A 27,505-nucleotide genomic window follows, 5' to 3' on the forward strand; every position below is an offset into this window, starting at 1 on the left:
CGGAGAGCAACAAATACCCGCTTCTCAAGCTTTGGATCCTAGCTGGCCTCTACCAGCTGAATGACTTCAGAGGGGCTGCCCCAGGTCCTTAACTGCAAGTTGGCAGTGAACAGGCACACAGTTGCAGAACCTCTGGCTCCTTCACTGTGCCACCAGACCCAGCCGAGGAGCAGCACTGCCACCCAACAAGTTCACGTGTACCACCGGAACCTGTCCTTTCGCTGCCCTGCCAGCTATTGCCACCAGACAGCGCTCCCCCAGCAGCGCCGGTCGCTGGGCAGAAGGGCAGCAGCGCTGGCACCGCGAGACGTCCTGCCAAGGGCGCGGCTGTGGCCTCCAGCGCGCAGGAGGCTCCCCCTTCTGTCCGCGACGTCGCAGAGCAGATCCAGTTTCCAGTTCGGAGCTTTCACGCTTCAGGAAGTGGAAGCAAACTCCAGGACAAGCCACAGGCCGCGTCGCTGCGAGAGAGGAAGCCCGCCAAGTGCTGCCTCCGGCCCCCTCCCACTTCGCCCAGTGGCGCAGCCCGGGGGAGGGAACAGGCGCTCCCTGGCCCGGAGGGGGTCTCCACGCCTGCCCCACTGCAGAAGGCCGCCGGCATCGGTGCCGGGAAGCCGGGCAGGAGGCCGCAGCGGGCACTGTCAGCCTCGCCGCGCTTTGGTCATTCCAGAGCGCTTGCCCGCGGGTCTGCCGCTCGGTGTCTCTCCCTGCGGGCCGCCCCCGCCTGGGACCTCCCGGCTTCCTCCGAGGCTCCTCCAGCAGCCGCCTCCGGTCCCGTTTCCGCGAGCGGGACCGGGGCCCAGGAGCTCCTTCAGACTCCCACGAGCAACCTTTCCCGGGCGAGCCCCGGACTCCTCGCCCGCTCCTGGCGCCTTGCCCTTCTCTGCAGCCCGGAGGCGCTCAGCGGGCGGCCCGGCCAACGGCCAGCCTGTGGGCCACTGGAGGGAGAGTACTGCCAGTCCCTCCCTGCCAGCCACTCCCGGCCGCGGGGACAGGAGGGAGGTGCTCGCTTGCCCCGCGCCCCGTCCCCCCGCCTGACCCGCTGCTGTGCCCCGCTGGCCGGCAGGGCGGCGAGGAGCAGCTCTGCGATGCCCGCTGCACGGGCAGGCCTGGGCCCGCGCCGGGGAAGCCCCGAGACTCCGAGTGCGCCAGGCCAGCCGCCCCAACACGCGGAGGGAGAGCCGCCCCCGCACCGCACCGGGACTGGAAAATTGGGTGGGTGGAATTGGGCCTCACAGCCCAGTCCTATGCATGCCGACTCGGAAGTAAGTCCCACTATAGTCAGTGGGGCTTACTCCCAGGTACGTGTGGGTAGGATTGCAGCCCAAGACTTCCAGCTGCAGCCCCCCCCCCCCATCACCACTATGGCTGCCTCACGGGAAGTTGCGTTGTCTGCTTGAGGGCAGCATCAGTCATGGGTCATGACTTCTGATGCTTGGCCAAGGGGGTCTCTGGTAGGCTTTCCTGGGGGTTCTGCTCTTCTTCTCTCTTTGGCTTCTTGCCCAGACCCTTCCTTGAGGGCTTCCCTGCTCAGATTCTTGGATTTTGGCCTAGGCACAGGCATTCTTTACCTGTCCCTTTCTGTTGAGCCTGTTCCTTTTCAGCAAGCTATACCCTTCCTGTATTCCACTGGCAGGTCTCATCCGACCAAGTCTTTGTCTCCAAGGCCTGTCTCTGTGTTTTGTTTTCCCATCCCTTTTGTATTTCATTTAATGCCCCCCATGAGGCTGTTGCCAATCACATTCCTCCAGGCCTCATGAGGTGCAACCAGTCGCTTGTGTAGGCCATGGTCCACGCAGCCAAAGAACTCCCAGTGCCGCCATCTGTAGCCAGCTGCTCATTGCCAGGATCCTGCTTTCCCTTGCTGTGCCCCGCCCTTTGACAAGAGGAATGGATGGAAACAGTATCTGTGCCCCTAGCCTCTTCCCTTCCCAGAGAGTCAGTCTCTTGAGATCCTTCCAAGGCTACTTGGGCAATATGATTTCTCCTTGTTGGAGTTGGTACAACTCTGTCTGCTTCTACAGGTGGCAGGATACTGTCCATTGAAAGGGTTAAGCCATAGCCCAGTGACCCTACCTGTCCCACTTGGATGACCTATGTGGGGCATGGCCCCAGACCCTATTTAACCTTCCCTTCGCTCCGAGCATGCCCTCTTGCTCTCTTCCTCACGACCACTGAGCAGACAAGATGGCATGCAGCAGGGCTCTGCTGGCGCCGCCATCTTGACCACATGGCACGCAGGACAAGGCAGCTTCAGGGCCTTGTTATCTTTTAAGTTAGTGTACCTCTTATCTCAATCAGATGCTGTAACTTTACTTCTAATGCACCTTGAGTAAATGAAACTCCTTTGCAACTTCAACCAGCCAATGTTGTTTGTGTTTCTTGATTAGCAGTCAGCCGGGTGTGGGAGGCTCCCTGGGTTGATTCCCAACAAGAGGGGGGGTCTGCTGCTGAAGCTACTCTGCTCCCCCCCTAAAGGAGGAAACCAGTTTTAAGAGATTCCTCCAACACTCCTATGTGGAACAGCAGGAGAGTCACCAGCAGTCATGAGTCTCAGCAACTTCCCTGTCACATCCCAAACATGCACATGAGAAAGCCTACCACCCCAATCACCCAAGGTGACTTGTCTGATATATCCATCACTATCTTTGCCCTCTAAAACCACCATATGCCCTCTCCTTCTTGGGTTGGGTTGTGGGTTTTTTCCACCCCTGAGGAATTGAGAGTCCTACTTCCTGAATGTGAAGGCAATTCTTGTCCAGGTGGGCACATGCTGTCCTCCCCAGTGAGAGGCTGGCATCGGTTGCTTGGCTGCAGTGGCATGGAACACACTTTCTGTCCCCCTTCCTGCAAAGTTTCTTCCACCTTCCACCTTGTCCAGGAACTCTTCACTTTCCCCAGTGAGTCTCAGTGAGGACAGCCATATGATCATCTTCTCCAGCAGGGAAACCAGCTTGCACCTGAAACAAGCTCCACTCAGGAGTGGAGTTTGCAAGCTCCACTCAGGAGTGCACAGTTGTGAGCATGACTCCCAAAGAGGTGGCCCAGAGTGAATCTAGAGCAAGCTCCTCCCACCCGAGGAATGTGACTCCTCCCCCACACTCATCACGTGATCAGTGAGTCATCAAGGCCTTGTTTCAGCAACATGCTCTCCCCATTGTACTAGGATAGTTAAAAAAAAAGGAACAAGAAAAGGGAAAGAAGCCAACAACAGCCCAGTCTCACCCTGGCAGCTCCACACAAGCAGGCAGTCCCACAAACCCCTTCCCCACAACTCTCCCAGCATATCCCTTCCTCCCACTTCCCAGTTTCCTTTAAGTTTGCTCTGTTTGGAAAGTCACAGCTGTGGGCATGGCTGTTGGAAGAGCTGGCCAGAGTGCAACCCACAGTCGTTACAAAAACCCACATTGGGTTTTGGATGTCCATTTTCCCCTCTTGTACTTGTGCTGTAGTTTTGCCATCCCAGCTGTTTGTCTGATCTTGGCTCATCCTTCCTAACTGCGAGGATTTCCCCTGCTTTCCTTTGGACACAACTAGAATTTTGACTGCCGCTGATTCAAAACAGAACTTTGTGTTCTTTATTAACTGCTATCAACTCAACAAGGTATTGTGCTTAACTCTGCAAATGTTAGAATTGGTCGTGTTACGTTAGAATTGCATATGTCCTTTTCTTCCTGAAAGACCATGTCTTTGGTCACACACACCATGCACGAATCAAGCTGCATGTGGCTTCTTTGTCCCGAGCCAGGCCCACCCTGGTCTATCTAGCACAATCATGATCTGTGCTGACTGCCAGCAGCAGCAGCTCTCTGAGGCTGCAGAGAGGCCCTTCTCAGACCCACCTGTAGATGCTGCCTGAAGCTGACACCCCTACTCCTCTTGCCTTGCCACAGGCATCTGGTATGCCCAGAGATGCTGCTCACCTTCCTGGGCCCCACAGACCCAGCCAGGACAACAGTTGCAGTCCCCAGTGGAGAGGGGGGGAGGCTGCTGCCTCATTCTGGCAGAACTCCTGTTCCTTTCCAGAGTGCATGTTGGACAGTGATGTAAACAGGTAAAGCTGAGAGCTGCAGTTTGACAGAGAAAGCTGGGCCTGCCCCAGACAGAGGGGCCCTGCCAGGCTGGCCATCCACTCCTGTGTGGCACTGCCAGAATCCTGTCCCACAATGTGCAGTCCAAAGGAGCTGTGTCTCTTGTGGGTCCTAGAAGACTTCTTTTATGTTGGCAACCTTCAGTCTCGAAAGACTCTGGTATCGCGCTCTGAGAGGTGGTTCTGGAACAGCGTCTAGTGTGACTGAAAAGGCCAATTTGGGAGTGACAATCCCTTCCACACTGGGAGCAAGTGCAGTCTGTCCCTGGCCTGTCTCCCTGGCTATGGGCCTTCCTTCTTTGCCTCTTTGCCTCAGTCTGTTGGCCAAGTGTCTCTTCAAACTGGGAAAGGCCATGCTGCACAGCCTGCCTCCAAGCGGGCGGCTCAGAGGCCAGGGTTTCCCACTTGTTGAGGTCCACTCCTAAGGCCTTCAGATCCCTCTTGCAGATGTCCTTGTATTGCAGCTGTGGTCTACCTGTAGGGTGTTGCAGGAGTTGCCAGAGCTTGACTGTGTACAGCCACAAACTACCTCAGGGACTCCGGCTCCTGATTTTGCCTCGAGGTTGACTCCTGAAGCCTTTTCCATAACTGGGTGTAGCCACAAGGCAGTGGAGGTTTGGGATCAGAGTTTTCCTTCTCTCAGATGAGCTGCCTTCCCAGGCTGACGAGTCTCATCTACCCGTTGGACGACTTCAAGACCAATGGAAAGAAAGATCAACGGGTTTGTCTTCAGGGGCTGCAAGCCCCTTGACTCTTCCAGTGGACAAGAACAGTTGCTGCAACCTCACTTGCCTGGGCCACCTGAGAATGGGCAGCAGTGGAGTCATCCTCATCAGCCCTCCAGGTGGGCAGAGGAGCTGCCTTTGCTCACTGCTCTGCCTCTGTGGCTGAGGAAGTGGGGGCCCAGCCCTCAAGGCCCTCTGCCCTTCTTACTGCTGTGAGAGTGGCGGGTGGAGCAGCTGCCTGGAGCAATGACCAGCAGAACCCACAAATGAAGAGAACAGGGGAAAGGAGAGCTGTCCTAGGCACTGCCTGGAGGAGGCTCCCAGCCCATGTGCCAGTTGCTCTGGCGATGCCACTGCACTATCCAGGCACTTCAGGCCTCTCCCGCTGCCAGGGCTCCACTGCCAGGCTGCTACCTCCCCCCTCCCTGCCAGGGGTTTCTGTGCAGCGCTGCTGGTGCAGGCGGAAGATGCCTTGTGGCTGCCTCCTGGGCCCGGCTCAGTGCTCTGCATAGGGTGGGGTGGGTGCCGGCAGTCTTCCTCTGGGGCGCTCGCCTGGCTTCCCTGGAAGCTGCAGCTCTGCTCAGGCCGCACAGTGGCGTTGCAACTGCCCCGCGGAGCCTGGGCAGAGCGGGCTGGGTGTGTGCGCCCTCCTTCCAGGAAAGCGGGGGGGGGGGCTTCTGGCGTGGGACAAAGTGGGGCGCGGTCGGGGTGGCGGTGCAGGCCGCAGGGGGGAGGAGGTGGGCGGCCCCCAGCAGGGCCTGGTGGGCCAGAGCGGGGCTGCGAAAGGGGCAGGAGAGAGGAGGAGGGCGAACTTGGCGAGGGCGCAGAGCGAGAGGAAGCGCGAACAAAAGCCCGCCGGATAAAAAGCTCCTCCGCCGCTCGCTCCCTCCTCTTCCTCGCTCCCTTCTGCGGGCGGGCGAGGAGGGGCTGTTTTGCATCCCTTCACGTCAGCCCTGCCTCGCTCCCTTCTTCCTTCCTGCTCGGGAGAGAAAGAGAAAGGGGCGGCGGAGCAGCCAGCCAGCCAGCCAGCCAGCAGCGGCCCCGACAGGAGGAGCGAGTCCGGGGGCGGCCGGCAGGCCGGCCTGCCCGCCCGGCCCCCTCTCTCGGCCGCCCTGGCACCGAGCCTCTTCGGGAGTCCCGGGTGAGTGAGCGACGGAGCGAGCGCGCTGCCTGCGCCCCGCCTTCCCGGCCCAGGAGAGCCCGCGGCAGGCCCGCCCGCAGAAGCCCCGCGGGACAGGGCGCGACGGCGCCTGCGGGGAGGCAGCCTGGCGCGGGTGCGGCACGCGGGGCGCGCTCCACGGTCGCTGCCCGCAGGAAAGTTTGCGCGCCGGGACGGCACCTGTTGCCCCCTGGGAGGCGCCCCCTGCCGGCCCGCCGAGCGCCAGCCGCGGTCCCGCCAGCAGAGACGAGCCGCGGCCGTTGGGCGAGCGCTGCGCGGCGCCGGGCTGGGTCGCGGGCGCGGCTGCAGCCTCGGTCTGGGCGGCCGCCCCTCCTGCTGCTGCTGGAGCCGGGACTGCGCAGTCGCGCCGCCGCTGTGCCCCGCCCGCCCCGCTCCGGAGCCAGCCGGGCACCGTCAGGAGGGCGGCGGGCGCGGGCTCTCCTCGGGCCGGACCTCCGAGCGCGCCACAGCCAGCCCGACTCGCGGGATCTTCGCCCGGAGTCTCCCGCCTGCACTCGGCCGCGCTCCGGCACGCGCCGGGACTCTGCAGGCCCCGCTGCATCCGGCCCTTCCGCGCAGACGCCGCTCGCGGGCGCGGAGCCCTCGCGGGGAGGAGGGCGGCAGGGAAGGCCCTGGAGCGAGAGGAAGTTCAGGAAGGGAGTCCGTGGACGCGCTGCGGAGGCCGCTGCTCTTGTCCCGCCTGCTGTGGGCGCCTGGCTTCCAGGCCCCGTCTCCTCGGCCCTTCCGGAAGGCCGGCAGGGCCAGCGCCTTCCCTGCCTCAGCCCTGGAGGACTGCCTGCAGGCCCGGGGAGCGAGGGGCCCTCCGGCAGGACGAGCGCCCTCTCGCCTCTTGCGCCTTCAGCAGAGGCTGAGTGGCCACCTGTGGACGCTGCAGGGAGGCAGTGGGTGCCAGGCGTGCGGCCAGAGGACGGTGCTCTGGCCAGGGCCTGATCAGTGGTGCCTGCGTAAGGTCAGACCCAAGCACAGGCCCCTGTGGGGATGCCTCTGGTAGGTTATAACACGGAAGAGGCCATAGCTCCTGGGCAGTCTGCTTGGTTTGCGGGCAGAGGGTCCCCCCTCAAGCCTGGTGGCATCTACAGTTGAAAGGACTGCCAACCCCAGGGAGCTGGAAGGCTTCATTTGTGGGTATTCTCTGTGCTCTCCTGCTGAAAGAAAGCGGGGGGGGGGGAGGGCTTGGAGGGAAGTCTGCTTTGGATGGTCTTGGGGTGAAAAGACTTGAAGAACCTCCTGCTATGGGAGGAAGAGGTTGCATCCAGTTGTGGAAAGGAGTCACAAAGCAGTAGAGGCTATAGACAGAGCAAAGTGACCAGGGAAAGCCTGGGAGCCAGCTGCAACTGCAGGCTGATGGGTGGCAGTCCTGCCTGGAGGGAAGACCCTCTGTGTGCGAAAGTCTTAGAAGTGCTCCTGTCAAGAGTTGTGCTGAATTCTCACAAGCTAGCTGGTGGAGTCCCTACTGCGCTTTGCTTCAAGGGGGAAACCTCCCCAAAATGTAGCGTGTGAACCTTTCAGGCAGACTGCAGTGATCTTGTGTCCAGGAGCAGAAACGCAAGCAAAATCTTTTAATACCTGGGAAAGGGGCTGTGTTGTGGGTGCCTTCCCAGAAAAATTCCATCTGAGTAGGGAACACCAGTGGAAGGCAGACAGGAGGTGGGCCGGGCTGCACTTGCCTTGCAGCAGCCATCCCAGGTGATGAACAGCTGACTTGAAAGGAAAAGGGAGGAGTGAGCAAGTCACAGGAGGCTGAGTACCTGCCAGTTCTGGTTTTAGCTTCCCCCCTTTCATTCTGCCCAGTGCTTACTGTGCCTGCTTGTCAGTGTTGCAGGGCTGTCTCTCCTGCCGCAGACACAATTGTCATGCCTGGGCAGTGGGGTCTTCTTGCTTCCAGCCCCACAGCACTAACCCTTGGGCTTCCCAGGGTTCTCCTCCCTGTTCCTTCCCCTGTTCCTTGCTCTGGCTGCCAGGAAAAGGAGGTGAGGAGTGCTTCTATGGGAGCCGGCTTCCCCTCTGAGCCCAGCATGTGCCAGCTGTTTTGTGGTTCTTTTTGAAACCCCTGAGGTTACAGACACTGGTTTCTGTGTATTCCTGGGTACCAGAGCCAAAATTACAAGGCTTGTTTGGAGGGAGGAAAGAAGGCTGCTTCCCTGGAGGAGGAGGCCTTTGTTCAGGACCCTTCATAAGCTGCTGTGCTTTTTCTGGGGTGTTACTGGGCGGGGGGAGGGCAGCTCCACGGGTGGGCAAGCGGGGAGCCGGGGGCGGGGCTGGGACCCGGCGGTTGTGGGACCCTCCGGAGGTGGTGCAGGTCCAAGGAGACCCTTAGGGTTGCGCAGCCCTTGCCCATGGGTAAGGGGAAGAGCTTCCCCTTGCCTGTGGCTGAGCCTCCTCACTTGCCTGCTCCAGCGCGGGTTTGGATTGTGCCCTAACTTCATTGGGGTTCCCTACAGTCTAGTATTTGGGGGGGAGACAAAACCCTTCCCCCTTCTCCACACCATGCATGATTTTGACCTTCCCTTGTATCAGTTGCAGGCCAGCATCACTCTCAAAAAACCCTAAGCATTTATTTCTTCTTTTTCAAAGATGGAGTTCCTTGCAGGAGTGAGATGGAGCGAATTGGCTAGACTTGTCATCCAGCGATTTTTGATGGCAGCCGCTTGGCATCTGACTTTGTCCTGAGGTGGCCCTCTGCAAGCAAGGGCTGTCCCGTGGCTTGTTCTAGAAAAGGGGTCTCCAAACCCTGACCTGGGGGCCACATCCGGCCGTCCAGAGGATTTTATCTGGGCAGCAAGCTTCCTCAGCATCTTGGAGTTAAAAATAGCTCAAAAAAGATGTACTTCTGGATTTCCCAGCTATTTCCGGATAATATTTCCGGATATTCCGTATACAGGGCCCAGTTCTATCCAACTTTTCAGCACCAGTGCAACTGCAATGCAACCCCAAGGTAAAGGGACAAATGTTCCCATATCTTGACAAGGCCTTTTTGACTGCTTGCCCCCCACAGGATACAGTGCACACCCCACTGGCATAGCTGCACCGGCACTGGAAAATTGGATAAGTTTGGGCCCTCAGTCACTAGAGGTGGAAATAAATTATTCCATTTGATTGCACTACATTTTGCACCTCTAGTGGCTGAATGGGATATATACCGATGCTGGGTGACCTGGAATATAAACATAAATGAAAGTTAAGGTCTATGTTAAACTTATACAGAGCAGAACCTTTGACAAAAAGAAGTGATTGCGTCATATGTTGCTTGATTGCAACCTATGTTACTTGATGCTTTTTCAAAATCCATTCTCCCTTCTTCCCTTGCAAGGCAGTTTCGTCCTCTGCTCTACTCCTCTTTCCACCCCCACCCACTTACTGTATTCATTAAACTCTCCGCACATTGGTTCTCCATGTATGTATTATTTATTTTCCGGCTCCAACACTGTGTCAGCTGTACAATGTGGCCCCCTTGCCAAAATGTTTGGAGACCCCTGTTCAAGAAGACAGGGCAGTGGCCCTGGACAGGGGTGGCCTGGGCAGGGTGTACAGTATTTGGGAATTGCTTTCCTAGCTGCACAGGAGAAGAGAGCATCCTTGTTTTGCTGATCACAGTTTTGTCAGTTCAGTTCCTGAATAAACAGTAGCAAGCTAAAAACCAGACCTGAAACTTGTTTGCCTGCTTGCAGCCTGGGCATTTAGGAGGATAATTAGGGAAGCTCCTGGCCATGGCAGGTTTTACCACCTGATTTCTCATCTGCAGAAGTTGGCACACAGGTCTTGTGCATAATTTTGTTGACTTAGAAGACGTTTCTGGTGACCCCATTTATCTTCCTGCAGGATCACCCCAGCACATTTCTCAGTGAAGTTTTGTAAGCCAAAGGGATGCTATTCCTCACATGCCTGGAAGCAAGACTTCTGGTGCCTTACAGTGGCCCATCCAATACATCAGAGTTGCTGAGGTTGTTCCAGGGCTTAGACTTGTATCACAAACTCTCCACATCAGTTCCCTGGCCTTCAGGATCCTGAATTGCATCCATTGTGGTTAGACCCCTTGCATGTGTTGGGCTTGGCACTCTGGAGGAGCTGTTTGCGGAGCAAAGTTCAGTGTTTGAAGCACGTAGCCTTCAGTGTTCTCCGGTGATGAAGGGCAGCACAGGCATGGGAAAGCAAAGCTCTAGTAAGGATCAGTTTCTGACAGAATGGCATAATTCAGAGTGGGACACCACAGGGTGTTGCAAGTCATGTGTACACACACCATGGGTTACTTGCAGTAGAAGTTTGCCTTGCAGTTTGTTTGCTACCAGGTCTGGTGTTGAAGCTCTGCCTGTGGTCCATGAAGTGACCACTTGGGCACCTTCTTCCTTGCCAGCAAACTCACGCAGGTGGCCCCAATGCAAAGTGTGGGATGGGCTTGCTCAGCTCAACTGGAGGAGGAAGCAGGCGTGTATCAGTTGCAGGCCTCCCCAGCCTGCATTCTGTTGTCCTTGTTGGCCTGCAGGCCTGGTTGCCCCAACCTCATTGCACTTCCCTTGCGGCTTGGGGCAGCGGTCACAGATGCAGGAGAGAGTGCCTTCGCCAAAGTATGCTTGGCATCTGAGACTGCATTGCTCAGTCCAGCTGCACAGATGCTTTTGTGGCCATTGCCCCAGCTGTTCAGATTGCATATCAGGAAATCTTCTTGCAACAGACCAGTAGGTTTTGCCACCAGGGCTCCTCAGCACACTTGGAGCTGCAGAGCTGAAGTTTGGCTCTTGGTGGCAGGGGACCTGTGGGCTTTCTTGCACTGCACACAGAGCATTTTGTGCAACTACAGAAACAAATGCAGGGTTGTCCTGCAGCTGCAGAGAAAGCTCAGGTGAGGGAAGGTGTTGCTGTCCTCCCTGAGGTATAGCAGCCAAATGGAGGCTGGCAGGAGAGACTGCTTGGCCCTTGGAGCATCTGACTCTCGCCAGTCAAATGTCAGGCTCCTTCTCAACCCAACAATGGCCTGGGATATTGTAGGAACATGTATTTTAATAATGGCAGAAATTATATCCAGAGGTTGTTGGAAAGTATGCCATGTGCTATAAGCCAGCTAATGATGTATTATTTAATTTAAAAACATTGAAAGAGTCCTTGGTTGTCTTAAAAGGATAGTGTATGCCATGTGTATTGTAGGGATTTCCACTGTTTATGTTATGGAGTCCCCACTCCAGGCTAACCCTGCTGCCCCCCAAAACTGCCCTTTTAAGCTCCTGCCCCATTGATGTTCCTGGGCTGCATGTAAACTCTGTGCTGTGTACAAGCCCTGCCTCCAGAGACCTGTGAGAGGTGCAGAGATTCGCTGCTGTCTTGGAGACAACTCCTGCAGAGCTCTACAGCTGCACCTAAGTTTCCTTCACATTAATTAAATGCTTTGTCTACTGTCAGGAAGAGGACAGGTTAAAAAGGAAGGTGGAATGCATGGCCAGAGGCCTGCTGCGGGGGCCTCCTTGGCTCCAGCCCATTCCCATTAACACCCCCCCCCCAAAGATTTGAGCGGTTTTGACCATTTGAAGGTTAAACCTGTTCTGTCATCCTAACAGGAGCCCTTTGAGTACCAGGCAGAGAGCACCCACTCTTCCTTTGCCCTCACCCCAATGCCACCCTGGTGGTTTGGAGGTCCTAACAACTGTCTTGTCCCCTGCTTGTGTACAGGCTGCTCTTCACTGTGCTTTTGGATGCATTTCTCCAAACTTAACTGTTAAAAGATCCCTCTTAAAGCGTCGCTTAAAAAAAAAACCAACCAGTGTGCATGTGTGTGTTTTTCTGAAATTAAAGCTTAAGCTTTGATTTGGCCAGATTTATTTCCACTGGGCTGAGAATTAAGGCTCCCCTTCCTCTGCCTCCACTGGGAAAATGGAGAATGCCAAAAAGAAGATGGGTGATGGTGGTGGTGATTTACCCAGTGGTGGTGATGGCACAGGCTGTGCATCAGGGGTCATTTTGTGTAGCTGTTCCTTTTCAAGCAGGCACTCTTCCCCCCCCTTCCATGCGGCTTCTATTCAGGCGAGAAGCCTTCTTTCTTTTCAGAGCTTTTCTCTCTCTTTCTATTCCCCCCTCCTCTGTTTCTCATCCCTTTTCATTCTGTTTCTCTCCACCCCCTTGAGGCTCCAGGGGTTTTTTTTCCTCTTTTTTTTTCTTTCCTCTATTCAGTTCCCTCTTTTCTTTTTCTGGTGGTTTCTTATTGAATAGCTTTTCTGTTTTAAGAGAGGGAGAACATGTAGGAAGTGGTTTCAGCAAGGAGGAACTTGAAAGAGTTCTCCGTTCATTTCAGCAAAGGTTGTGGCTTTTTTCCAACAAGAGAATGGGGGGGGGGGGTCTCTTGAAAAGAGCCTCCTGAGACTGGACTGCACCTCTCTGTCTTACAGCTCCTGGAATGGGGTCTGTTTCCCCACAAATAGCATAGCCCAAATGCTTCCTCCCCCAAACTGTTTGCAAATTGGAACGTCTCCATTAACATGCTCAGGTACTTGTAGCTTTGCTTCTGCCATACTTTTTGGGGCAGGTTAGAATGTGCAGAGGAGCAGCTGCTTTCTTGGAAGGATCTCACCAGAGCTCACGCCTGCCTCCTCACTTTGCAGCCTTGAATACCTGCTACATTGGTTAAGCTGGAACACTAGCATTTGTCTCTCATGCCTTTGCACCAAGAGTTGTGGAAAACATGTGCCAGCATGGTGCACTGCCTTCAGAAACGTGCTGGTTAGCTGGGCCCTTTCCATGAACATTTATGAGTGCAAGTGTACCCAAACATTCACAGTAATCCAAATTTAGTGATGGGACCAGTTCTGGCAGAATGCCACAGATCTAGCCCCGTGTTAAGTACAATTTCTCGGCCTGTCACCATCTGCTGAATTGCATGGTTGAATTAATGCTTCTGTGCAGTCGCACTTTGCTTGGGAAGAGCCCCTGGATCCTCCTTTTCCAGTGGACAAGGTCTGGTGTGCAGAGGGTGACATTTCACAGAAGTCAGTGCATGGAGTCTGGAACGTTTGTTCTCGACCCTGGATTTCTGTTGTCCGGTCAGGATGGAGCACAGGCCCACACAGCCAACCCCAAGGGGTGGCCTGCCTCTCACCAGGTGGCTCTCTGAGGGCCTTGTGCACTGGTTCCTGCGCATCAGCTGGCCTCATTCTAAGCAAAATTTCCAGGAAGCCCTCCTGCTTGCAACCTCTCAACTCTCCTTTCCTCACTTGGTGCAAGGATGGGCAGAAGCAAGGATGAGAGAAAGCTGGTCAATAAACGCAACAGTGTGCTGAGTGGGGAGACATGGACTGCTTTGCGCAACTGTCCGTCACCTGCAGAGGACACTGCTGGCTGGGCAGGGAGGGGAACAAAAAGAGCCAAGCCAGACAGATGCTGGAGCGGCCCACTGCAGCAAGGCCTCCAAGTGGTGCTGATGGGGTTGCAAACACTTCTTGCTGGGAAGAACATGCTGCTGAAGTGGGGGGGGGGGCTGAGCCAGTTAAGAAGGGGCTGCATGCTGGCAAATAAAGGGACCTGCCCTCAGCTTGGCAGTGAGACTGCCATAGCAGCCCTGCGCGGGAGGCAAGGAGGGCCAGGGCAGCCCTCCTGGCATGCTTGCCAGGCCCTGGGGCCAGGAGCGCCAGGCGGCCCAGGATGGGGTCTGGAGGGGCTTCCCTGAGCGTGGCTCCATCTCTGGCACCTGGCACGAGCTGCAGGAGAAGCAAGCAGAGGCCTGGCTGGCCAGTGGGGGGGGGGGAGAGAGATGCAGGAACTGAAGAAAGAGAAAAGGGAGCGATGGAGAGACGTGCCCAGATGGAGGTTGCCAGGGAAACGGAAAGAATGAGCGAGCAAGAGAAGGAGGAAAGGAGAGGATCCGAGCGGGGGAGGGGAGGGAGCCGCTGGGGCAGGAGGGAGACAAAAGCAGGCAGGGAGAAAGCCTGGAGGAGGAGCGGCCGCGGCGCCCACTGCGGGGCCCCGCCCGTCCCAGGTGGCCCCGGCTCAGCAGAGCGGGCGGGCAGCCCCCAGGGTGCCGAGGAGCGGGCCGGCTTGGTGCAGGCTGCCCCAGGGCCGGTGCGTGTCGCCGCCAGCGCGCTCTCCTGGCGGACGCGGGAAGGGAGGGGGCGCCGTGCGCTGCTGCGGGCCTGGCTGCTGAGCGCCGGCCTCCCTCCCCCTCGCAGCCGCGGGCGGTGCGGAGGTCCCGGGGCTCTTCGGAGCTCGCGCAGGCAGGCCCTGGGGCAGAGGGAGGGAGCAGGCCGGCGGCAGCCCGAGCGCTCCTCTCGCGAGGCCGGCAGCGCCCGCTCTCCCTTTCCCTGCAGCAGCAGCGAGGGCGGCTCGCGGGCGCGTCCCCCCTTCTGGCCGGTCGGCCGCCTCACCCCCTGCGCGTCTTGCAGGACAGGGCCTGGTCGGGGGCAGCAGCAGCTCCAGCGGCCTCGCCCTCCCCCTCCCCAGCTATGCAGGCCCCTCCGGGCCCGGGAGCCTCTTCCAGGGAGGGCCCGCGCCGACACCCGGCTGGGCCTGAGCCCTGCCGAGCCCTGGGTGGGGAGGGAAGCGCTCCGCCCAGGCTGGCGACCAGCCCCCGCCTCCCGAGGCCTCCAGGGGAGGCTGGGCCCGATGGGCCTCCTCATCCTGACCCAGCACTCAACCAACTATTCTTCAGCCTCCTGCCCCGCAGCCCTGGGGGCTGAGCCACCTCCGCGTGGCTGGCGGGGAGGAGGGAAGACGATAGGGCGAGAAGATCTGCCCTGCCTCACCTCTGGAAGCAGCGGGGCTGGAGGGAGATGCTCCCCTTTCTGGAGGGCAAGTCCCCTCTCCTCATAGCCCTCTGCTTGCTCAGCCAGGGCTTGTGCCCAGTGGATGCCCAGGCAGAGGGCTCACTGGCTTCTGTTTCTCTCTCTCCTGCAGACTCCGAAGCTGAGCTGGATGTGGAGACATGGAGCGCTTTGCCAGCTCCGGCACACAGACGGATGCCGTTGTGGTGCTGTCCCTAGCCCAAGCAGCAGTCCTTGGCCTGGTCTCCGAGACAGAGTTCTTTGGTGCTACCGTCAGTGCTGGTGGTCTCTTCTCCAGCTTTGCCACCAAGCTCGATGACACAGTGAGAGAGGAGCTGAAGCCCACAGAAGGCAGCTGCCCACTGGACCATCTGGACCAGGGCCCTGCAGAACCAATGGAGGAGGAAGGACTGGAGGTGGAGGCACCCTTTGGGAAGCATGTCCGGAGGAGGAAGAGGCCCCCCGTGCGGCTGGTACCCAAGGCGGAGCAGGAGGGAGGGGAAGGGGAGGAGGAGGAGCGGGGGGTCTACCAGATGGCTGCCTCGGGGGAGGACATGGCAGGACGCCCCTGCAGCTGTCCTGAAGCGCAGCTGGAGAAGCCAGGCTGCGAGCAGACTGTCCAGAGCAGTGCCACCAGGATGATCGACCTTGGCTCCTTCCCCCGGAAGCCCCCGCACCTGCGACAGCTGCGAAGGCGCACGCGGCAGGAGCGAGCCCTGTGTGAGGAGAGGCCCCCCAGCCCTACCCTGGCTGGTCCAGAAAGGACTTCAGCAGCAAGCACTGACGCCTTCCCCAGCACCTGTGGCTTCCGGGACAGCAGCCCACCCACAAGCGAGATGCCATGCTCCCCACCCACACAGAGCTTTGGGTGGCAGGAGCCCGGGTGCCTGGAGGTGGAGGCCACAGGTGAGCATAGCAAGAAGGTGCAGCTGGACCGCCTGGACATCAATGTGCAGATTGATGACTCCTACCTGGTGGAGAAGCGCTGGCAGTGCCGGCTGTGTGAGAAGTCCTACACCTCCAAGTACAACCTGGTGACACACATCTTGGGCCACAACGGTGTCAAACCCCACTCCTGCCCCCACTGCAGCAAGCTCTTCAAGCAGCCCAGCCACCTGCAGACACACCTGCTCACGCACCAGGGTACCCGGCCCCACAAATGCCAGGTGTGTCACAAGGCCTTCACGCAGACGAGCCACCTCAAGCGCCACATGCTGCTGCACTCTGATATCAAGCCCTACAGCTGCCGCTTCTGTGGCCGGGGTTTTGCCTACCCCAGTGAGCTGAAGGCGCACGAGGGCAAGCACCAGAGCGGGCGCTGTCACGTCTGCGTGGAGTGCGGCCTGGACTTCTCCACGCTGACCCAGCTCAAGCGGCACCTGGCCACGCACCAGGGTCCCACCCTCTACACCTGCCCAGAGTGCAGCAAGGCCTTCCACTACCGCAGCCAGCTGCAGAACCACCTGCTCAAGCACCAGAACGTCCGGCCTTTCGTCTGCTCTGAGTGCGGGATGGAGTTCAGCCAGATCCACCACCTCAAGCAGCACTCGTTGACCCACAAGGTACACCCAGTGGTGGCTGGAGGCTCCGGGGTGCCCTGAGACCCATGGGAGTGCTCTGCACTGAAGTCATCCAGCTGCCCCCTGCCATTCTGCTCTAGCTCAGCCTCCCCTGAGTCACTTTGAGGGAGGGAGGAAGTCCCTGCCCACTACTCGGGGAATACTGCTGGCCACGGGCAGCGCCATTCAGGGTGGGGGGCCTTCTGGTGGTGCTGATGCCCAGTGGCTGCCTGTTGCTTTTAGGGAGTGAAGGAGTTCAAGTGCGAGGTGTGTGGGCGGGAGTTCACGCTGCAGGCCAACATGAAGCGGCACATGCTGATCCACACCAGCGTGCGCCCCTACCAGTGCCACATCTGCTTCAAGACCTTTGTGCAGAAGCAGACGCTCAAGACCCACATGATCGTGCACTCGCCTGTCAAGCCCTTCAAATGCAAGGTACAGCAACCAAGTCCTGACGAGGCCAGGCTGTGGGGGCACAAGGCCCAGCAGCAGGCAGTCCCCAGAGCGAGGTGGGGGGGGGGTCCTGAGCACGCTGCCTAATGACTGGGACATGTTGCCAGAGGAGCCTCTCGCGTACAGCCTGGCATCACCCACGCCAGATGCCTGCAGGCCCACCAACCAGCCAGAAGTGGGTGCAATGCAGTGGGTGGGAGGAGGGGTGTTCAGTGAGAGTTGAGGAGCAGGAGCATGGAACACACAACACCTCAGCCCTTGTGTGCAGCCCCAGAACTGAGCGCGCAGCAGCCCTTGCTGGTGCAGTCCCACTCCTGGTTTCCAGCCAAGGACTGGTCTTTGCAGCTCGAATCCCTCTGGCTCGGCAGTGCTTGAGGCACCTGTTTGCAGGTGGTTTTTCTCCTCTCTTCTGCAGGTGTGCGGAAAATCCTTCAACCGCATGTACAACCTGCTGGGCCACATGCATCTTCACGCAGGTAGCAAACCTTTCAAGTGCCCTTACTGCTCCAGCAAGTTCAACCTGAAGGGCAACCTCAGCCGCCACATGAAGGTCAAACATGGCGTGATGGATGTTGGCTTGGACAGTCAAGGTACCTTAGGGGCGCAGGGCCAGAGGTCTGCAGTGCACTCTGCAGGTCATCTCGAACTGTATTGGTAGTGGGGGCTCATGAGGGTTAGGATCTTTCTTATGCACCAGTGGGGCCCCCCCACAGGTGCTGCTCATAGCTTTCCTGCCTTGTGCCCCCAGATCCCATGCTGGAGCTGACTGGTGGTGATTCCTCAGAGCTGGAGGGGCAACCAGAGTTGGAGGACTATGAGGAGGAGAATGCATATGACTTTGGAGTGGTGGGGAATGCGGCCACGCAGTCGGCCTTGACAGAGCAAGCCATGAAGGAGATGGCCTACTACAGCATGTTGTAGCTGCGGGCAGGGCAGGCCCGCTATCAAGCACTGCCTGGGCCCCCACTGAACTTGGAGAACCATTGGAAGGGCAACGGTATCCAGCACATGAGCTGCTGGGCCTCAGGTGGAGCTGGGTGAGTCTCTGCCCTGCTGGGCCCCGCCAAAAAGGAGCAGGAGCAATCTTTGTCCTATTCTACCTCCCACAGCGCTTTGCAAAGGTGGCGCTTAAAACCCAGTCCCTCACCTCTTCTGGAGCAGCCCCCAGCTGTCTGCATGACCCCAAGCCTGTGTTGCAGAGGGCCAGGTCCTGCAGCAGCTCTCCCTTACAAACTACCTCTGCCCCACACCAAAAATAGTGACCCTGCTGCCCAGTGGCCCATGGGGGGGGCTAGAGAGGGCCACTCCCCCGTTTCCTGAGAGTGGTCAAGCCAGTCACCTGCTGTACAGTCTGTGGCCCTGTTAAATTATTACAATGTCACTTCTACAAAGTGGACTGCCCTGCGTGTGCATAGATCTACTGTGTTTATTTTCCTGTTCTGAAGAAGTTCAGCAATAAAGGAATATTCTTTGGCAGAAAGACCAGGGGGCTAGTGCTGAAGCAGGGTACAGTGGGTGTGTGGGGGAGGTCACCAAGGACTGCCCCCCCCACAGCAAAGGACTGCTGGTAGGTGTGGGAAAGTAGGAGGAGCTAGAGAACAGGCTTTGACAAGCTACATTTTAATAGGCTGCCTGAGGAGGCCCAATCACAGTACAGAAATGACAGCACAAACCCTCGTTTAGCCCTGTCTGGTTAGGTAGGGATGCCAGCAGTGGGCCCTCTCCCCCCCCCAGATTAGCTGTCGCTGTGGGTGGGGCACTGCATCTTCTCCCCCCAGCCATCTAAGAGGAAAACGGGCAACAAAAACCGTTCTCCTGGCCGAAGGGGTGAGCAGGCAATGTTGCTCCCCTTTAAAGCGAGGCCACGGCCTTTGCCCAATGCTGCCACCGCCCACTGAGGCTCAGCATCTGCCCCCCACCTATTTGCCCAGGGCTCTGTCCAGGTTGTTCTTAATAGCATCCAGGAAGTCGGTGGTGTTCACGTAGTGCTCATTCAGCTTCACGCTGGAAATCCACAAAGGGGGGAGAGAGTCACCTTCAATAAGGGGCCTGGAGGGAAGAAGCAGCCTCCCCAAAGAGCATCCACTGGGGAAGGGAGCAACTTGGCCCCCCACAGACCACTCCTTGAGGAAGCACTCCCAACTCACCCCAAACTTGCTTGCTCCCCCCCCACTTACTTGCTCAGCCCATGGATGCAGCCAGCCAAGTCCTTTGTCATGGAGCCACTTTCCACCGTCTCCACACAGACCTTCTCCAGTGTCTGAGCAAACCTGGCAGGGGTGGTGGAGACAGAGGACAGGCCCTTAATCCCCTTGCCTCCCCCGCTCCATTCATGCTCCACTTTGCCTGGGGGTCTGAAAGCTCATCCACATGCTGCTACAGCCTCTTTGCACCCAGAATCCCTGTCACCACAACATTCCCTTCACCCCCACAGCACAGGAAGTCAACCTTACTTGATGAGCTCTGGGTTGCTGTCCAGTTTGCCTCTATGCTCCAGGCCCCGCGTCCAGGCAAAGATGCTGGCGATGGGGTTGGTGCTGGTGGGACGACCCTGCAGGGAAAACAGGGCTGCAGATACAGGCCAGTGACCAGAAGAGGAAAGCCTCAGCCAGCTGTCAGGGCCCAAGCTCAGCGGTGGCAGTACCACACTTGGCCAGGAGAGGGCGGGCAAATTCCTCCACTGGGCCAGACCCAGTGCTGCCATCCACTCACCTTCTGGTGCTCCCGGTAGTGTCGAGTGACGGTCCCGTGAGCAGCCTCTGCTTCAATGGTCTTTCCATCCGGGCAGACAAGCACCGAAGTCATCAGGCCCAGCGAGCCAAACCCTAGGGATAAAGCCAGGTTCTGCTAGCCCTCCCCCAGGGGCAGCTGTGACAGGAGTCTGGGGCCAAACTTCATCACCTGATGATGAAATATCACCCCCTCGCCCTGCCAGTCCACTTGCAAATAGAACAAAATCAGTTCTGCTCATTGGCCGTGAGCAGAACAAGGTGGGCAGCTGTCCTCAGACCCATGGTGAAGCTGGCACCATTGGAGACAATTGCGACTGCAGGGGGAAGGGCCGGGACAGTCCAGCCAAAGGGGAAAGGGACCGGTCTCAGCCTGGTGCAACCCCCTTCTCCACAGAGTGGGGGAGAGCCACCTTCACTCTCTCATGGCCCTCCCATAAAAGCTAGAAAGCAGCCCTTGTAGGCAACACTCAAGGGTAGGAGTCTCTGGGTCCCCTCTAGGTGCCTGGAGCATGCAGGAAGACACACCATGGTGCTGCCTCCTCCTGGTAAAAACTCCCCCACCCCCTGCCATCACAGTGCAGACACAGCACCAGCACAGTACCTTGGGCCAAAATGTCTGACTGGACGTCCCCGTCGTAGTTCTTGCAAGCCCATACAAAGCCCCCTGCTGACTTCAGCACCTGGGCCACCATGTCATCAATGAGCCGGTGCTCATACCAGATCTTGAGCTTGTCAAAGTCTGTCTTGTAGTGCCTGGCGGGGAGGACGGGAGGTTACAGGGGATCCCCAAGGAGATGGCAACCGGCCTCCATGCATGAACAGCTCCATTGGATCACTCCCTCCACCGCATTCCAGCCCTCGTGAGAGGGGGTGCCAAGGGCAGGAGGCAACCCCTTGTTTGGCTCAGTATGGCCCAGGCATCCTCACTTCTCAAAGATTTCCTGGAAGATGTCCTTGAAGCGCCCATCATAGGCCTTGAGGATGGTGTTCTTCGTGCTCATGTAGAGCGGCCACTTCTTCTGGATAGCGTACTGGAAGCAGCTGTGCGCAAACCCAGAGATGGACTGCAAGGGGGGGAGGAGACAACTAAGTGTGATGATTTCCGGGGGGGGGGGCTGGCCCTAGCTGCTGCCTGAGTGGCCTTTGATGACTGGGCTGTCTCCACACAACTGCCAGCAATTCTAGGCCGAAGTGGGGGTCTTTGAGAGAGACCTGGGCACCACCAGAGCCCGCGCCCCAGGCACACTTGTCTGCATCTGTGCATCTCTGCCACGTGCCCCCTCCTCCAGCGGGCTCTCTGGCTCTACCCTCACCTCGTCGGTATTGTACATGCCCATGCCGACACCCCCGCCGGGGAAGTTGTACACCTCCCACTCCTTGGCCCCGCTGCCATCTTTGGGAGTGAAGATCATCTTGAACGTCCCGGACTTGTCCACAACAAAGTCTGTGGCTTTGTACTGAAAAGCAGAATCCCACAGATCATGACAACCCAACACACCGGGCGCCCCCAACCTGCCTCCTTTGCCCCAGCTGGGACTTCCTCAGTTTGTCCCCTTGCTGCCTCCAGCCTGTCCTCCACCCCCTTTCCACAAGACCTGCTGCTCTCTTATAGCTCCACATTGTCCCCCTGGAATATTACACAGCATTTAGGCCCAGGAACTGCTTATGAAAAAAGAAAATACTTGCGCCCCTCTAGGCCTGAGGGATGACATGGAGGCATTACTTATAGTGCCTGCCCAAGTTTCTGGTGCTCAAGACTTTGTTTCCCACCCCTGTCCCCTGCCATTCCCCACTGAAGCTGGGCTTCCGCACTTGCAAACCGCATTGATGCGCATGCTCTCCTCTGAAGCAGAGGCAGTTCCTGGCTGAATGGCTGAGAGGAACTCCAGTGCTAACCCGGTTCCACAATCTGCCAAGCAGTGCGCTCCAGTCTCTGGTGCTCACAGGGTGACCTGCTGTCCTGCTCACCCACCTGGTCGCCATGAGCATGCCTCCCAATAGTGATGGGCTTTGTCCAGCCTGGTACCAGGCGAGGAATGTTCTTGCACAAGATGGGCTCTCTGAAGACTGTCCCGCCCAGGATGTTCCTAATCGTGCCATTGGGGCTCTTCCACATCTTCTTCAGCTTGAATTCTGGGGGAAGTGAAGGGACAGAGAGAGACCTGCTTCCTACCAGTCCAGCACCTGCCTCTCTGCTGGCTCAGTGGCAGCAGCCTCTCCACTCCCACCAGCCCTGAAGAGGAACCACCTCTCCAGAAAAACAGCCACCCTCTGGGGGAATCCAGAGGTACCAGATTCGCAAGCACCTGCTACAGTCCACTCTGTGCCATTTTGGCCCTGCTGCAGCAGCAGGGAGATGCTGGGCTGAGCAGGCAGGGCTCTGAAGCCTACCACAGGCCAGGTATGCCTCTTCCTCCACCTACCTTCCACTCGGGCCTCATCAGGGGTGATGGTGGCACACTTGACCGCCACGCTGTACTTCTGGGTGGCCAGAGCCGAGTTAATGGTGACCTGGTCATCCGTCTGGTCCCGGTGTGGCAGCCCCAAGTCAAAGTACTTCAGCTGGACATCGACGTTGGGCAGGATCAGCTGCAACAGGCAGCCCCAAGAAAGCCAGTGAGGACCAGGGAGACAAGCCCCTACCCGCAGAAAGGAGCTGGGCCATGCACAGGCCTCCTTTAGCAGCGAGGGTCCTGCCCCTGCCATCTGTCTTCTACACCATCAATGCACATCTGCCCTCAACTTTGACACATCACCCACAGCTCTTCCCCCAAAGTAGTGCTTCTGCTGTACATGCCATTTTGCTTGTGGTGGCACAAGGCACTCCCCACCACCCTGCAACTCATTCCCATGAGTGGAAGGTGGGCTGCGCCTGCTCCATCCTTGGCAAGTCATCAAACTGAGGTTTCTCACACTGCACCACTCACCTTCTGCCACCCAAACAGCAGACTCAAACAGCCTCTGGCCTGTCTGCAAGGGGACCAAGCTGCAACCCCCTCCTTGCTCTGGATGCCCACTCCTGTCCACTTTCCCTAGAATTGCAGCCCACACTCCAAGGGTGGCCCCCGTGCCACAGGGCTCTAGGCAGCCACTGCTATGTCCGTGGCTTCCCTTGCAGCCCCCAGGGGCCAAGACCTTGCTGTACCTTCTCTTTGATGAAGGCCCAGATAATGCGCGTCATCTCGTCGCCATCCATCTCCACCATGGGGTTGGCCACCTTGATCCTTCGGTCGGCATCTGGGGGCAGAGAGGTCAGAGTACTGAAGAGGTCCGCAGGTGAAGGAACTGGTCCTTGGCAGAACCCTCCCCTCCCAGCCCTTCCCATAACTAGGCCCCCTTCACTCAGCAGCAAGAGGGACAGTAGATGAACACACTGGGGACTGGGGTCAAGGTATCCAGAAGTCACTGTGCACTGCCCAGGGAGCATGGGCAGCTGCTTCTGCATTTTCTGCAGCCATGGGGGGCTGCTGCCAACATCCAACCCGATCCCTCTGCCAAAAGCAGGGATCATCCACTAAAACTGACTGGCAGGCGACAAACGGAAGTATTTCTTTACCCAGCATGTGATTAAGCTGTGGAACTCCTTGCCACAGGATGTGGTGATGGCGTCTGGCCTACATGTCTTTAAAAGGGGACGGGACAGATTTCTGGAGGAAAAGTTCATCTCAGTTACAAGCTGTGATGGGTACACACAACCTCCTGGTTTTAAAAGTGGGCTACCTCAAAAGGCCAGGCACAAGAGAGGCACCAGGATGCAGGTCTCTTGTTGCCTTGTGTGCTCCCAGAGTCATCTGCTCGGCCACTGGGTGATACCGGAAGCTGGACTAGATGGGCCTTTGGCCTGATCCAGCAGGGCTCTCTGATGTCCCAGGAGCCCCCTAATGTATCTGACAACCATGGGGTGTGGGTCACGTCAGAGAGGTGTGGAAGGGAGTTCCAAGGAGCCAGGCCTGGAGAAGTCCTAGTTGTCTGGAAGCAGCAATTGACTTGCGGCATCACCCATACTGATCCTGTGAGCCCCACCAGCCTGACCACTCTGCTTCCAGCTCTTCAGCCAGCTCTGGCAACTCCTCACCTGGGCATCCACTGAGTTTTGGGAGCCCAGCTATGCCACCTCCTCCCTGGATGAAGTCTGATTGGCATGGTGCTTATGCCCCCACCAGGCCCTTCCACAGAAGGCTGAGCACGGCCAGAGCGGGTGCTGAGCACCCAGGGCTCTTCCGCCGGCAGGGAGCAGCCAGCCAGATGGCAGGCACTGGCTCGCTCTGCCGTGACCCGGGCGACTCAGGGCGCGGAGAAAGTGAATTAACTGCTGCCGCTGCCTCGCAGGTGCGGCCTCCGCCAGGGACCTGCCACTGTCCGCCACGGGACACGGAAGGTCACCCCAGAGGACAGCGGAGGGGCCGGGCTCGGCGACGCAGCAGGCGGGCTTCCCCCCCCCCCCGCGGAACTCAGGCCGCTGCCAGGCGCCCCGTTGCCAAGGCGAGCAAGGGCAGCCCCCACCCCTTCAGCACAAACACAGGCAGGGACGGGAGCGGCGTCGCCACCTGACCCAGATTCCCGGCCGGGCACCGCCGCCGGGAGCCCCGCAGCTCCACGCAGGCGGGCAGGAGACAAACAGCCCAATCCTAACCACACTTACCTGGGAGTAAGCCCCATTGACTCTAAAGGGACTTACTTCTGAGTAGACATGCATAGGATTGGACTGAAAGAGCGAGCGCGCCGAGGAAGCCCGCAGCGCCTCCCGGACGCGGCCCCGGAGGGAGGCTACTGCTGCCCGTGCATCGCGCTGCCCCCCGGTTGCACAGACAGGCCGGAGCGCCACACGTGAGCCTCGGCCGCCGGCGCGCCGCCTTCCGCAGCCCCAGGGCTCGGCTCCACCCCAGACGGGCCCCAGGCAGTCAGGCAGCGCTAAATATAGTCCCCGGGGAAGGCCCAGCAGCTGCGGGCGGGCCCTGGGAGAGGCGGCTGCAGGGCCTGCCTGGGCACCCCAAGGTCACCGGGGCACAGCCGACCCGGCAAGGGCGCAGCAGGGGCGGCCCGGCCTCGAAGGGAGTAGCGCCCCCGGCCGAGGAGAAAGACCCCTGCCCGGGAGAATGCAAGCGCCCCGCCGCCTCCCGCGCCCTGCCCAGACTCACAGTGGCGCCGCGCCGGGCGATGCGAGCTCAGCGCCGGGAGCAGCGCGGCGGGAGCGCGGCCCAGAGCCGCCGAGGCGGCGGCGGCGGAGGCGGGAGCTGCAGCGCGGAGGTAGAGGGCCATCGAGCCGGTGCGGCAGAGGCGGCGGCAGCAGCAGCTGGCGGGAGGAAGAGGAAAGGGAGGAGGCGCCGGCGAGCGCAGCGGCCGAGCCAGGGAGCCGGGCGGAGTGGAGGGAGCCGCCCCCGGCCACCGGCTGGCCTGCCCCCTGAGCCGCTGCAGCCGCCGCGTTGGACCCTCCCCGGGGCGGGGCGCGGGATCGGGGCCGGCCGGCGAGGCGAGGCTGCCACGGGCGAGCACGTGCGCCTTTGTGCGAGTGTTTCCCGCCAGCAAGCGGCACGCCGCGTTCCCCGGCCGGGATCGGGGCCCTCTGGCCGCCGGCGCCTGAGCTCAGCCTCGCGGGGCTCCGCTCCCCAGCCGGCCTCCGTGTTTGCCCGGCAGCGCCAGGAGTCCCAAGGCCGGAGCGATAAGGAGAGCAAAGGGCAGCAGCTGCTGCTTCCAGGCGCGCTGCCGCGGCTTCCTCTGCCTGCTGCAGCCCCCCTGCTGCCCTGCCTGGGCCTCCTTCGCAGGGGAAGCCCCTTCGGGTGAGCGCCCGGGGGTGAGCAGATGAGCAGAAAGGGGGGGGGCCTGGCGGCAGCAGGCACTTCTCTAGAGGAGGGGGCAGGGTAGGCCCAGAGTGCCAGAGAGGAGCAGGCTGTTTGAGGAGGCCTCCCCCAACCTCCCCTATTGTAACCTGAGTGACACTGCAGGCCTTGCCAGGCTGGGCCCCAGCCATGTGCTGGGCCATGGGCCCCAGGCCAGGGCTGGCAGGTGGGAGTAGGCCTTGCCTTGTCTCACTTGGCCGGAGGAGCAGAGCAGGACCGAGGTCTCTTGGCTGACCAGGTGAAGGCAGCAGTGGCACAAGCCAGGCGCGAAGCCGCAACAGGACCCTGCCCGCTCATTGGCACCTCTGCCCACCTTCCCTTCCTGGCCCAAGGTCTCTGCTGCGCTGCAAGGAGGGACTGTGTGTGGCCATCTCTAGCCAGGCCACATGACCTGCTGCTTCCTGCTTCCCAGGCCTGGCTGAAGGTGTGATTCTGCACTTCCATGCACCCCAAGTGTCTGCCCAGGAATTTAAAACACTGTAGGAAACAGTGGGTAAGGGGGAAACATCAGGACATCTTTGCCTCCCACCTTATCCCCTTTCTTGAGCACAGGAGACTATCCGAGGCTATCCCCCTATAGCAGGGGTCTCCACACCCCAACCTTTGGGCCACATGCGGCCCTTGATACCTTAAGATATATGATGTGGCCCTGGGGCCGAAAAGTTTGGAGACCCCTGTCCTACATCACAGCAATGAAGCCCCTGCTAGGGAGGCTGCAACTCATGAGAAAATGCACCAAATGGAGTGAAAGGGCACTTGGGGCACAGGGGGACACTTTGCACCACTAGCCTCTTGTCCCTCACATCATGTCCGGCAAGGTACTTTGCTAACCCTTGTCTGCTCAGAATTCTTACTGCAGGGACTCTGCCCCAGGAGGACTCCATCCACAGACACCCATCTGGAACCTCTACCTCATAACCCAACAGGGGAAGAAAGCACAATGCACCCCAGGCAGGTAAGCAAAGGGGGAAGGGGATTCCAAGCTGCAATGTATGAAGAACATCAGAAGTGCCCTGCTGGATCAATGCCTAGGGCCCATCTAGTTCAACCTTTTCTGTCTCACAGTGGCCCACCAGATGCTTCAGGGAGCACACCAGACAATCTCCCTCCCGGCGGGTGGCTGCAGTTGTTGGGCACCTGGAGGCAGCTGGGCCTCTCTGGTTGCTTGCTGCTGTTGCCCCCTCCCCCTGTGTGCCTTGCTGGGCTTCAGATAAGATAAACATTGTGCTGATGGTGTGGACACCTGATTGCACCATGAGTGTGTCTGGCAGCGCGTGGACTGGCTGGAGTTCAGCTTGCCCTTGCTCAGCACTCCCCTCCTCTTGGGCTCCCTGTCCCAGTTGCCACAGAATGACCAGAAAGGGAACAGCCACTGGTCCTTGATCAGCCTTCCCTTCAGCGACAGCCACTGTGTCCTCTTCTGGGATTGTCTGCTTTGACAAGATCTTTTAATTGAGCACAGACTTGATGACTTGACAGACATGAAAGCATTCAAGTTTTCCCATAATTACAGTGTGCAAAACCTTCCCACGGATTCAGAAACCATCTAGTTGAATTTAGAACCAGATGGTTCTTTGCAGTGCATCCTATGCTTAGAGGGCAGATGTGGAGATGCCGGAGGAGCTTGCCGTGCCCAAGCGGAAGGGCTCCCAGAATGCCAGCAGTGCACATGCTGAGCCACAAGTGTCTTGGTCAGGAGTTGCAAAAAAAAACAAAAAAACTCTTGGCTTGAGCAGGCCACAGAATTGTGGGGCAAACTGGTTCTGCCATGTGAATGCTTTCAACCCTGAAAGTGTTGGGGCTGCAAGCCAGGAGCCCTGCTCCACAAGCTCTGTGCTTAGCTCTGTGTACAAGCTCTGTGCTCTGTTTACTGCAGTCTCCAGCCAGAGGCTTGACAGAGAAGGCCACACCCAGGAGGGGAAGGCCTCCCTCCCACTGTAGCTCTCCGCCTAGGAACCCTTGATAAATTTCTGGTCCTCCATGGATTAGTCCAGTCTGGCCTCACGGGCAACCTCCCTCATAGGTGGCTAGGCCTCTGCTTAAGGGCCTCCAATAAGGGAGAGCCTCCCACTCTTGGAGGCAGACCCTCCCACTGCCAAACACTCTGGACTTCCAAGAAGTTCTTCCTAGCATTTAACGAAAGTCTCTCCTGTTGTCTCTGAAGCCCATTTGTCCTGGTCCTGCCCTCCAGAGTACC

General features: G+C 58.7%; 2 protein-coding genes across 3 annotated transcripts; one reads left to right on the forward strand and one right to left on the reverse strand.

The window, feature by feature from the left end:
* Positions 1 to 5,775: 5,775 nt before the first annotated feature.
* Positions 5,776 to 18,210, forward strand: ZNF710 (zinc finger protein 710). The gene is made up of 5 exons (XM_066634866.1): positions 5,776 to 5,953; positions 14,861 to 16,289; positions 16,530 to 16,721; positions 17,155 to 17,329; positions 17,488 to 18,210. The coding sequence occupies exons 2-5, from the start codon at positions 14,889 to 14,891 to the stop codon at positions 17,658 to 17,660; spliced, it is 1,941 nt and encodes a 646-aa protein (XP_066490963.1). The 5' UTR covers positions 5,776 to 5,953; positions 14,861 to 14,888; the 3' UTR covers positions 17,661 to 18,210.
* A 133-nt stretch (positions 18,211 to 18,343) lies between these two features.
* Positions 18,344 to 24,861, reverse strand: IDH2 (isocitrate dehydrogenase (NADP(+)) 2). 2 transcript variants are annotated; one of them, XM_066634867.1, is made up of 11 exons: positions 24,610 to 24,861; positions 22,617 to 22,708; positions 21,895 to 22,060; positions 21,444 to 21,604; positions 20,785 to 20,928; positions 20,399 to 20,535; positions 20,073 to 20,224; positions 19,452 to 19,564; positions 19,193 to 19,290; positions 18,917 to 19,009; positions 18,344 to 18,743 (listed from the first exon to the last, which is right to left on the reverse strand). In XM_066634867.1, exons 1-11 carry the CDS (start codon positions 24,728 to 24,730, stop codon positions 18,659 to 18,661), a joined length of 1,362 nt encoding a protein of 453 aa, XP_066490964.1. In that variant the 5' UTR covers positions 24,731 to 24,861; the 3' UTR covers positions 18,344 to 18,658. The 2 variants fall into 2 exon arrangements, with proteins under 2 accessions (XP_066490964.1, XP_066490965.1); XM_066634868.1 differs by lacking the exon at positions 24,610 to 24,861 and adding an exon at positions 24,150 to 24,167.
* Between the last annotated feature and the right edge of the window lie 2,644 nt (positions 24,862 to 27,505).

This window comes from Tiliqua scincoides, chromosome 8 (assembly GCF_035046505.1).
Source record: "Tiliqua scincoides isolate rTilSci1 chromosome 8, rTilSci1.hap2, whole genome shotgun sequence".
Taxonomy (NCBI): Eukaryota; Metazoa; Chordata; class Lepidosauria; order Squamata; family Scincidae; genus Tiliqua; species Tiliqua scincoides.

Excerpts from the sequence above, each read along its gene's own strand:
- ZNF710 (XM_066634866.1), top strand. The coding sequence starts at position 14,889 with ATGGAGCGCTTTGCCAGCTCCGGCACACAGACGGATGCCGTTGTGGTG. Across the intron at positions 16,290-16,529 it reads AGCACTCGTTGACCCACAAG|GGAGTGAAGGAGTTCAAGTG; the intron begins GTACACCCAGTG and ends TGTTGCTTTTAG. Across the intron at positions 17,330-17,487 it reads TGTTGGCTTGGACAGTCAAG|ATCCCATGCTGGAGCTGACT; the intron begins GTACCTTAGGGG and ends TTGTGCCCCCAG.
- IDH2 (XM_066634867.1), bottom strand. The coding sequence starts at position 24,730 with ATGGCCCTCTACCTCCGCGCTGCAGCTCCCGCCTCCGCCGCCGCCGCC. Across the intron at positions 19,565-20,072 it reads GTCAGACATTTTGGCCCAAG|GGTTTGGCTCGCTGGGCCTG; the intron begins GTACTGTGCTGG and ends CTTTATCCCTAG. Across the intron at positions 19,291-19,451 it reads ACTACCGGGAGCACCAGAAG|GGTCGTCCCACCAGCACCAA; the intron begins GTGAGTGGATGG and ends TTTTCCCTGCAG.